We start from the raw sequence: 12040 nt of genomic DNA, 5'->3' as shown, positions 1-12040 counted from the left end.
TGAATATTATGAACCTTGGAGAAAATAGACAGTTTTCTAAAAATTGTAACTTACTCGATCTGACTCAATAAGAAATAGTAAATAAAATAAAGGGACCTACTAAAGACATTGAACGAGTAGCTTAAAATATAACTGTGAAACAGTTGTTGGGTCTTAGAGTCTAATCACCTTCCCTCTTGGGATGGGGAATGCCACGGTGTCCTCTTATGTTTCAGAGTGGTTGGCGAGGTTCCAAGTATCTCCACCCTGCTGAAGGGGCTGAACTTCAGAGACACAATTAAAATGACTCAGAGAAGTTGAAACTGCTCAGCGACCGGCCAACCCTTTAGATCAATTTATGCACTTAGGACATTAAGAAGGTCTTAAACAATGGAATGTTGCCTCTCCTCAACAGGAAGTTGGAGGAAACATGATTGGTTTTCAAAAGTTCTGAAACACTAGACAAAACTAGCTGGTGTAACAAAGCAGCTTCTAAGAGATGCAAAATGTGAGCCTTTTTACAGAACGTGGGGGGGGGGGAGCCAAACAAAACCTCGATTAAATGCTTGCAAAGCTGAGAGCTAAAAAAAAATTCTTGATCAAATTTTGCAAAAAGGCAGGTGAAGAACCCGGGATGCATTCAGACCAGAAGTACTATGGAACAGCGTTTTAAATTGTTACAGTGGGCCACAGCGTTCGCGGCACTAATGTCATTCGGAAAAATACCGGTAGGCTTTCAGGTGTTGACGCGCATCGGCCCCGCGGAAACTGGCCCGGCGCCCCATTCCCGAGCTTCGGAACCCATTCGCGGGCTGGAAGCCACAGTTCCGCCTTCCTGCCGCCCGCGCCCAGAATCTCCGCAGCCCTTCCGACCCCTCCGGCCGCGCCCCTCGGGACCCACCTCCTCGGCGTCCTGGCCCAGGGGGATCCCCAGGCTCTTGAGCCCCTCCTGCAGCTCGCGGATGTCCACCACGCCGTCCTTGTTGTGGTCCAGCCTCTGGAAGAGGGTCTCGTAGCGCGTCGGCGGCTCCGCGTCCTGGCAGGCCGCCGCGGGCAGCACGAAGCCCCGCAGCCAGCGTAGCATGGTCCCGGAGGCCCGGGGCGGCCCAGCCCAGGGGAGTCACGGGGACGGGCACTGCCGGTCGCGACGAGGACCCGCGCGACGGCCGCCGCCTGGCTTCGAGGCGCCCGCGGCGTGCAGGGCGCAGGAGCAAAGACCCCGGCCCAGCCCGGGTGGCGCGCAGGGAGTGGCCGCTCGAGCTGCTACTCGGGGAGGAGCTCGCCCGGCGCCGGCCTCCGCGAGAGGCGTGGAGGGGCGGGCCTGGCGCGGCCTGGAACCTGCAGGAAGTGAAAGGGCTGCGGGTGGGTCCCGGGAGGAGCGGTGGGACCCGGGGAATGAGCTCTGCTCGTCCCCGGTCGAGCTGTCAGAGGTGCAGGGTCGAGGAGCAAGCCCCCCAGAGGCCTTGGGGTATGGCATGTGCTGAATGAGTGTTGGGGAGGGGGGAAAGGGCAGTTCGAAGCTCGGGTCACTCAACTTCAAGCCCCCTTCCCGAACAGCTTGGGAGTCTTTGCAGCCTGCCAACAGGTAGTCAGTCCCTTCCGCGCGGAAATTGGGACGTGTCGGGCGGCACAGATCTCGGACCTTTTCGTGAGGCTCCACGAATACTACATCTCTGGGCCTGTTTTCTATCGACAAAAATGAGCAAGTTGAGTGCTTGCACACCTGGGTTGGGAATTCTGCTTTAAGAAGCAGAGGCCTTAAATCTGAGAGCAATTTAAAAAACAAAGGAACACCTAAAACTAATGCAATATTACCTGTCAATTATACCTCAATAAAACTGGGGGTCAAAGAAAGAGAAACTCAAGGCTCTTTGGCAGAAAAGATCAAGGTTCATCCAGGTAGGAGGTGGTAAAGAAGGACTACTCTGCTTTACAGCTTAGTATGATCTGCCCCCGATAAATCACAGGGAGCGTCTGCCAACGGCACTTGGCAGCAAAACCTCAGGCCCCTGTCTCCCAGGACGGATGCAGTTACAAGCTTAGGGCTTACTTCATAACATGGAATAAGATCAGAGTCATTGGAAGTCGAAAATGCCAGGGTCCTAATCCTTCCGCTCTGTAAACTTGGAAATGCGGCATAGCCTCCCTGAGTAACCTCTTACCAGTGAACTGAGAGTATGAATATCTGCCTCATAACAGGGTCGTATATTGTATGCGAAAGGTCTTAATACAAGTGCCAATCAAATGAGATATCATTAACTGTAACAATTCTCTGTTCATTCACAGCTGCCTAATAGAAACTGTCGTTGCATTCCTTTGTCTACAGGAGATACAACTGGGTACTTGAAAGGCTCTCCTTACATCCTCTGAATCACTAAACAAACACTAGTTCTTCCAACAAAACCCAGAAACTCAAACCCTGAGTTTACTTCCCTTCATACCGTTTTTATTTATATATTTAAGGCATATGTGAATCTAGAGTTTGTAAATTGAGGACTGTTTAGTTAAAACAGTGTGAGACCAATTTATTTCTTTATATTACTTCCAATTTCCACTCTTAAGATTAATCCTCTTCCTTGGAAAAGCCTTCCAACGTCATCAAATTTTATATCTGTCCTTAAAACCCTCTTTTAACCTCCACTGTGGATACTCTGTACTCGGAGAGGCTGCTTGAAATAATCATCCCAGACTTGAATGGGTTTTGTTGGGGGGGGGGGTTCTTTGGTAGTAATCAGAGGAATTGCCTGTCAAAATTTTGACTGAGAAAACTCATGTTCACACAAAAACTTGTACAAGAAAGATTATAGCAGTTCTGTTCATGATCACCAAAACCCAAGAACAAGCAAAACGTCCTTAATGGGCGAATGGATAAGCAATCTGTGTTGCATTCATACAGTGGAACACTACTCAGTGATAAAAAGGAATAAACTACTATACAATACACTACATGACATTCTGGAAAAGGCGAAACTACAGGGACAGAAAACAGACCGGGGTTGCCAGGGGCTGCGGGGTGGGAGGTGTTGACTATGTAAGAGCATAAGGGAGTTTTGGCGGGTGATGGGCACTGTTTAGGTTTTGATTATGGTGGTGGTCAGACAACTATGAGTTCGTTAAAATGCATACTACCATACACTAAAAAAAGGTTTAATTTTACTCTGTGGAAATTATACCTCAATAAGTCTGACCTTAATTAGTACCTGACTTAAGCATGAGTAAAATAGAATAAGAATTCATAGTTCAAAATATCACTGTGAAAATCAAAACAGTTTATGAGGTGTTACATAAAACTATGGGTACAGACCAGCAGCAACAATATCACTTGGCAGCTTTTGAGGAAATGGTCTCAGGACCATCCCAGGGTTGCCCTTTGCGAGAGCCCCAGGTGATGCTTTCATACATTAAAGTTTGAAAGCTCTGCTAGTAAAAAGTAATACCCTCAAACTGTAGTTTGCCCACTAGTGCCAGGCTGCAAGTTGTTACCTGTTCACAACAAGCTAAAATCAAAGACTTAGAAGCATTTAGAAACTTTATAGCAGTTTTGATGGAGCACTTTTGTTTGTTGAATCTAGTAATAGCTCATGGATTGTCTTCTTAATTTCACTTTTCCAGTAAATCATTTTTACTGTATTTTTACAATAGTATCTGTCCACAACGGATTAAGAAAACACTGTTACCATACAGAATAAAAGTAAAATCAACAATAGAAACTTACCTTCATGAGAGAATAAAACTTTATATAGACATAAACATCTGCATGAGAGAGGGCATCCCTACTCATTTCTATGTTAATAATTCCCAAAGACCACTGGTTCCTGCAGAGGTCAAGAGGAGAATCCCTGAAATCACTCAGATTTCCTTAACCCAATTCATTTCTGTGGTCAGGACAGAAGTTGAGGGTTCAGCCCAGTTCAGCTTCCATCTACTTTTCCCAACATCTAGCTCTTTTAAGTACTACCATCTTCCATTGGGACAACCTTCAAACTTTATCACTTTCATCTATTTTGGTCGTCCAAGACCTCTTTCAGCACCTATTCTGAATACCTTGTCCTTAGAAAGAATCCACTTGAATGGTCATTCTAGATGTTCATAGTTTTAGCTAGTAAACAAGTTTACCTTTTTTTAATCTACTGGACCAGGTAGTTATTGTGTGGTGCTAAGAAGACCAAAGTCTCAGCCTTTCCACAAGGACAAAATCCTGGTCACTGCTGTCTCAAATTTAAAGCAGTTACAAAGGGGGCTATGTAAGAGAATTTGATTGACTCAATATAAAGCCATCACCATCACTAGAAAGATAGTTTAATCATACAATGAATTTTAAACTTGAATAGCCTAGTAGTCTTTAGGAAGACAATAATCATTTTAAGTTTTGACTCTATCACATTAAGTGAAGTGAATATTCTCCCCAGATTTTCTGAGTCATTTAGGAGACAGAATCCCAGATAACAAGGTGAATTCTGTCTCTTGCTCAGCCTATCTACTACCCTTAACCTCCCAAAAAGTAAATGCAGACAACTCAGTCATAATTATGTCACTTAATTATTGAAAGTTTGTCATGATTACTAAATCATGTAAATACTTCCCATCCCAAAACAGTTGTGTCAAGTTCCAAAGGGCTTCAAAACCACATGCCTTACCACTTTGGAAATAATTATGTCAAAGATTGTGTTAAAATGTCTTCAGTTGGGGCACCTGGGTGGCTTAGTCGGTTCGGTTCAGTGTCTGCCTGCAGCTCCGGTCTTGATCCCAGAGACCTGGTATTGAGCCTCTGCCCAGCAGGGAGTCTGCTTCTCCCTCTTCCTCTGCCCCTCCCCCACTGCTCAGGCTCTCTCTCTTGAGCTCAACTAAATAAAATCTTTAAAAAAAAAGTCTTGTTTGTGAAAATTTACATAAATTTTTTCTGAAGGCTGATAGATTTAAAATGAAAAAAGTTTGCACATTTATTGAAGAATCAATAATCATGAAAAAAAAATTTTTTTAAAGATTTATTTATTTATTTATTTGACAGAGATAGAGACATCCAGCGAGAGAGGGAACACAAGCAAGGGGAGTGGGAGAGGAAGAAGCAGGCTCCCAGTGGAGGAGCCTGATGTGGGGCTCGATCCCAGAATGCCAGGATCACGCCCTGAGCCGAAGGCAGACGCTTCACGACTGTGCCACCCAGGCGCCCCAATAATCATGAAAATTGAATCAATAGTCTATACTTATATTTTTGCTTGTAAAGTTCACATCCATCTCTCTCCCCTCTCTCCCTTCCATTCTCCCTTCCTTCCTTCATCTCCAGTCAAAAGCCATTAGGCAGTCTTGAGGAAAGCTGCCCACCATGGGTCAAAGCTCAGAGAAAAAAAATGGCTGAGCAGGGCAGCAGTCTAATGGGTTGGGAGGCTGGTTACATCCAAGGGGCTTGAGCATATAAATAAATATAGTGAGGATAAAGAGAGCCAGGCTTCTTGCTGTCAGAGAAATGAGTTACAAATATGCAAAGGGGAAAGCTAGAAAGAACTCTAGAGTGTTGCACTTGAATTAGTGGTATCAGTGTGAATGCATGGTTTTAAATATTTTTGGATATAGAAATATAAAGGGGTTTTTGTTCTCATGGAGCATACAATTTAGTCAAAAGAGACAGAAAATAACTTAATCATACCTCCAGGGTTCTGTAGCTAGAAGAAGTTTGGGTTGTATAAATAACAATAAAATTAAGGATCTATAAAACACGAAAATAACTGAATCATACCTCCAGGGATCTGTAGCTAGAAGAAGTTTGGGTTGTATAAATAACAATAAAATTAAGGATCTATAAAACAAGAAAATAACTGAATCATACCTCCAGGGTTCTATAGCTAGAAAAAGGTCGGGTTGTATAAATAACAATAAAATTAAGAATCTATAAAACAAGTAAAAATAACAATAAAATTAAGAATCTATAAAACAAGAAAAAAACAAGAAAGTATAAAACAAGAAGACATTCATTTTTTAATTATGTTGTGCAGAGAGAAATTTACAATGCACATTTTCCCATTTTAAGATGTTCATCACTCATTTTTTTAAATTTAGATTCAATTAGCCAACATTAGTTTCAGACATAGAGTTCAGTAATTCATCAGTTGTGTATAACACCCAGTGCTCATCGCATCACATGCCCTCCTTAATGCCCAACACCCAGTTACCCCATCCTCCCACTCCCCTCCCCTCCAGCAACCCTCAGTTTGTTTCCGATAGTTAAGAGTCTCTCACGGTTTGTATCCCTCTCTGATTTCTTTCCACTCAGTTTTCCCTCCCTCCCCTATGATCCTCTGTGCAGTTTCTTATATTCCACATATGAGTGAAACCATATAATTGTCTTTCTCCAATTGACTTATTTCACTTAGCATAATCCCCTCCAGTTCCACCCATGTTGATGTAAATGGTGGGTAATCATCCTTTCTGATGGCTGAGTAATATTCCATTGTATATATGAACCACATTTTCTTTATCCATTGTCTGTTGATGGACATCTCGGCACTTTCTACAGTTTGGCTATTGTGTTAATCACTCATTTTTAAAACAGAAGTTTTTGCTGTTTTTTTTCTTTCATGCCTTTTTGCTACATATATTCAAATTGAATATCTTTTACGTTAAAGTTTGTCCACTTATGTCTTTGTGATGTCTTCAAACTTGCCATCACTTGTTTCTTTGTAGTAATGTCGCTGTACTTGTATCTTTGTAATAAGTGTCAAAGAGTTCAAGAGCAATTCAATTTGCAGAAAGTTCGTCTCTTCAGCACATTTTCAAAGTGTTATTCTCCTTCTGAAGGAAAAGCAGCCACGACTGAGGGAAACGACCACAACATAATGTTGCTAACAACTCAGTAGAGGGAGCTATAACCTAAAGATGAAGGGCGGTTGGTGCCAAATAGAAGCTGGGAGAAGAGTGCAGACAGGAGGGGATCAAAAGAAAGATGCTAAGTGGGTCTTTATTTTTAAGTCATCAATATAGTTACAGATCCCTAAACTACACTAACAAAAGATACAGACTAAAATATTATTTAAAACCGGGGTATAACAGCATACTTTTTTCCACTTAAAAAAATATTCTGTTCATATTCATTCATGGTGCAATCTAACAAAACTAAAGTAAATCAACAGAAGAAGTGTAATATATTTATCTTTGAAAGTTATTTTATATATTGCAAAAACAATGCATCGCATCAGCACATTTCCATCAATAACAGAATCAAAGTTTCTTCTGGAATCAGGAACTTTATAATCCCTGTGAATGATTGTTCAGTGACTCAGTCATCTATTTCAGCCCTGAAGTAAATAATGTAACTTTGTGCTCCAAAAAGGCCATGAGATGGTTAGCTATTTTTTTTTTAAGATTTTATTTATTTGTTTCACAGAGAGAGAGAGAGAGAGAGAACACAAGCAGGCAGAGCTGCAGGCAGAGGGAGAGGGAGAAGCAGGCTCCCCGCTGAGCAGGGAGCCAGATGCAGGGCTCGATCCTACGACCCTGAGATCATGACCTGAGCCAAAGGCAGGTGCTTAACCGACTGAGCCACCCAGACACCCCAAAGTTCTTTTTGTAACCCTTGAAACCTTCTGTTGTCAAAGTGTGCCATTTTTTAAAGTTGTTATGATACTGATTCTTGCTACTGTTGTCGATTTTAGTTAACCCTCCCTTTAAATGTCTACACAGCTTCAAACGCCTTCTAGATGTTGACTCTGTATAAGGCCCTATATTCATGTGTGTGCGTGCAGTAAATTTGTAGTCATATTAAAATTTAATTTTTTTTATTTTGTTTTAAAAAAATTTTTAAAGAAATCCCAGTGGGCTATCAGGAGATAGCATTTGAAGAGCCAAAAGGCCAGAAATCCAATTTGATTTAACTTATGCAAAAAGAGAAGAACTGCATCTGGAACTCGGGTGAAACAAGAGCCATGAACTAGAATAGCCTCCAGGTTGTCTCTCACACATCTCTGCTCCCATCTGTGCTCCTGCTTCCATCTTCTCCCGCAGTGCAGTTTTCTAGGTGTGGTAGAACGCTCTCAGTTTTATGTCATACTACCTCAGGCACCAGAGAGAGCCTTTCTCAACACTGTTTCTGGTACTAAGTTCTCCAAGTCTTCATGAAGGACTCCTCGTGAGGTTAGGTGTTCATGACTGGAACAATCCATGGGCCCAGGATTCTGTGAATGCGCTGCAGTTCCCAGTGAGTCCAGATAAAAGGAAAGGGGAGAAAGGCATTTTCTGGAAGAGGATATAGATGTACAGATAGATTTTCTTTATTAAACTTAACTTGGGTTTCAGTATATCAGATTATTTGCCAAATGTCCAAAAGTTAGTTCCACTTGAAAAGTCAGATAAAAATAATAAAGCATCTCGGAAATTATTATTAAAGTCAACGGCAAGATGAGATGCAATTAACAAAAACTAAATTCATAAGCAGTGTAAGGAACACAAATTTTATATAAAATAATGCAGAAATAACAGGCAGTTAAATAGAAGTTTAGATTAAGATACCAAGACAGCAGATAACCTATTTCAAAATGATATGCAAGAGCATAATGCAGAATTTTCCAAGGAAGTGGTGGTGGAAAGTCTGTTTTGTGACCTTGAAGCCCCCTAGAAGAGGATATCTAGAGAGAGCTGCTGTGGCACTGAGCCCCCCTCTCTACCCATTCCACCTTCCACCTAGGGGAAGGGGTCTGCACCCCTCACCTCCAGCTTAGAGCAAGGAGCTTCAGTGAGACTACCTGGAAATTTGACATAAGTCTCATGCGTTTTGAGGCCTGGTGGACTGTGCTGGACACAGTGGACTGGGTACCTGATTGTGGTTACACAATGTTTGCTAAATGTTCTCACCAATAAAGTGAAAGAGAAGCTGCTGCCTGAGGCCAGTACACAGTCTGTTGAAACGAAGAATGTGTGACTGTTTCTCCTGTACCAGATGTGGGCTGTGCAAGGCATCGCCACAGCAAACGTCCATGTTGTCTCGGGTCCTGTGTAAAAGGGCCGAAGGGCTGTCTGAATTCAGAGATGCACTTCAGCAGGAAAGAAAGGTGGAGGCACCATCAGTTGTGTAGAGATGGAAGAAGGAAACAGAAGTGACCAGCCAGGGAGAGTGCACGACACCCAACAAGAAACTACAGAAGAGAGTTTCCTAGTGACTGGGTGGGGTAGGGAGTCTCCCCTGTAGAGAAAGACGTCGGGGCAGAGAACTCAGTGCAGCTCCTATCAGTATGTTAGTCATGGAAGAACCCGCCTCCTGGCCCTTTCCTCTCCTTTCTATTCTGTGGCAACTCTGATGGGGCTCAGGAGCTAGAGAAAGAAGAATCCTAGAAGGGGAACAGAGAGAAGAAACCAAACAGGCCCAGCCTGGTCATCACAGCCCTCTCATCACAGCACGCCTGAGCAAAGGTAGAGGGAGAAGTTATTTACCTTAAAATCAAGACTAAAGTTGTGATGACCACACTGCACCAAACATATTAATCACCTTATTGAAGAACATTTTGTTAACTGAAAGCAATCAGAAAAGTTGTGGAACTTGCCCTAAATTTTATCTAGAGCATGGGAAAAACCAGCCCCACACTAAATAAAGTTAAAGTGACTCTGGGAAACACAGTTTAAAAATGGCTTAGTAATTCCATCCCATAAGTTATGCTTCATACTTAAAACAGTCAGCTGCAAGGGTGTCAGTGAATATAGAGGTATTTAAGAGAAATGAATGGAGACAGCTGTTAGAGAAACGTCCTAAATTCTGATCATCTACATGTATTATTCTCATTTAAGTCTCATAACAATCCTCCAAAACAGGGATTAATACCCCTTTTTTACTTATGTGAAAACTGTCAGCAAGATTGAGTAACTTTCCCAAATGACGGTCAGGATTCATATTCATATATATCTGGCCCCAAGAACCATGTCCTTTCTAAACACCACCTTAATTCCCATGTTCTTAGACATTTTTGACTTCCAGCAAACTTACCTAAAATCTCTGAGCTCCAGTTTCTTTGCCGACAAGACTGGATTAATAATACCTGCTCTGCCTTTCTCCGAGGGGTAGTGGAAGAATCATGAGATAATACACTATAAAGCTCTTCAATAATTCCAAAATATTGTTGGAGGAGAGGAGCAATGCCTTATTGTCTCTACTTCTGCAGACAGAAGAATTATATTGGAGGCAGTCATATTTTGTTTGGGATCATACATCATCACCATAAATTGTTTGGGATACACTACAGCACTAAAAGCCATTATATCTTCCCTAAAAAAATTCAAACCAGAAATGCTTGCTTAAAAAATAAGTTTACTGGTCTAAAAATCTAACACTACAACCAATAAAAACTAAAAGTAGAAAATGGAGACTATTCTTTTTCATTTTATCATTGAATTAAAAACACGTATATGGGGGCGCCTGGGTAGCGCAGTCGTTAAGCGTCTGACTTCGGCTCAGGGCGTGATCCCGGCGTTATGGGATCGAGTCCCACATCGGGCTCCTCCGCTGGGAGCCTGCTTCTTCCTCTCCCACTCCCCTGCTGTGTTCCCTCTCTCGCTGGCTGTCTCTCTGTCACATAAATAAATAAAATCTTTAAAAAAATTAAAAAATAAAATAAATAAAATAAAAACATGTATTTGGATGATACAAATCATTACCAATCTAGGTATGACTTGGCTGCAGTAATCCAGAGTGCACATGAATGAATGGAGTCAGGCTGGCCACGATGTACACCTGTTTGAATTTTCTTTAGCCAAATTTATTTGTTAAATCTCAGAAGAACTTCCTGCTGCCCACACAACATCCTGCACAGGCTTCCTGGTAGCCTTTTGTAGCCTGACAGAGTGAGTAAATATACATTATGAACCCTTCAGCTTGCCTTGACTTATTACCATCCTCTTCCTCGGAGAACAGAGGTTGTTTATAAGAGAGACATGATGACTAAGAATCAACTATTATAAAATTACTAAGTTTTGAAAAAATGGATTAGGGGCACCTGGGTGGCTCAGTTGGTTAAGTGTCCAACTCTGGATTTCCGCTCAGGTCATGATCTCAGGGTCATGAGATCAAGCCCTGCATCAGGCTCTCTACTGGGTGTGAAGCCTGCCTAAGATTCTCTCTCCCTCTCCCTCTGCCCTACCCCCTCTAAAAAAAATTAAAATAATAAATAAATGAATCAATCAATAAAATATGCTTATTTTTTTCTTACATTTTTATTACATTTAAATGATGTTTAAGGCATTTAATCTTAAAAACAAGGGAGCTTCATCAGCCAAATGTGTTACATTAGAATTTTTTCAGCCACCTTAAAATTATCTCCTTTAGGGGCACCTGCCTGGCTCAGTTGGTGGAGTGTGCAACTCTTGATCTCAAGGTTGTAGGTCTGAGCCTCACACTAGATGCAGAGATTACTTTAAAAAAATAAAATCTTTAAAAAAAATTCTCTCCTTTATAATTTCTTCCACTATTTTAAAATGATCTTTGTAATTTCATTTCTGATTCCAAAACTGATACATATTTATTGTATGAAAAACATAGAAAATCACAGAGAACAAAATACTCATGAGCTCATTGTCCAGAAATTTAATTTAGATATAATAACCTCTCTCTCTCCCACCTCACCAACTCTTCTTTATATGTCTGCCTCATTGCATATTTCTTCTTGAATAAAATAATATCAAATTATACATAATATTTTGAGTACTGCTTTTCCTAATTGATTTAGTATAAACATTTTCCCATGTTGTTAATATTCTCTTATATCAACATCAACATTTCAAAAAACTGCTTAGTATTGTACTGTGTTAAGGAGCACCTGGGTGGCGCAGTCAGTTAAGCATCTGCCTTTGGCTCAGGTCATGATCCCAGGGTCCTGGGATCAAGCCACAAGTTGGCAGCAGGGGGGAGGGGGGGTCCTCTCAGCAGGGGGTCTGCTTTTCCCTCTCCCCCCTGCTCACGGTCTCTCTCACTCTCTCTTTCTCTCAAATAAATAAAAATAAAATCTTTTAAAAATATATTGTACTGTGTTAAATTTAAGCTAGCATTTTGTGTTAAACATATTGATTACAATTCTTTGCTATAATAAAC

At 41.6% G+C, this 12040-nt stretch overlaps 1 protein-coding gene across 1 annotated transcript in view; it reads right to left on the bottom strand.

Moving 5' to 3' along the window:
- LOC103675193 (calcium-binding mitochondrial carrier protein SCaMC-1) overlaps positions 1-1252 on the bottom strand; it is a 49787-nt gene extending 48535 nt beyond the window's left edge. Inside the window, exon 1 of the mRNA XM_008704212.2 lies at positions 881-1252. Within this exon, the coding sequence (XP_008702434.2) occupies positions 881-1063 (183 nt within the window). The 5' untranslated portion in view covers positions 1064-1252. The remainder of the gene's footprint in view (positions 1-880) is intronic.
- Between the last annotated feature and the right edge of the window lie 10788 nt (positions 1253-12040).

The sequence above is a fragment of the Ursus maritimus genome, unplaced genomic scaffold, assembly GCF_017311325.1.
Source record: "Ursus maritimus isolate PB19 unplaced genomic scaffold, ASM1731132v1 scaffold_12, whole genome shotgun sequence".
Classification (NCBI taxonomy): Eukaryota; Metazoa; Chordata; class Mammalia; order Carnivora; family Ursidae; genus Ursus; species Ursus maritimus.
This window is presented reverse-complemented; position numbering and strand designations above follow the sequence as displayed.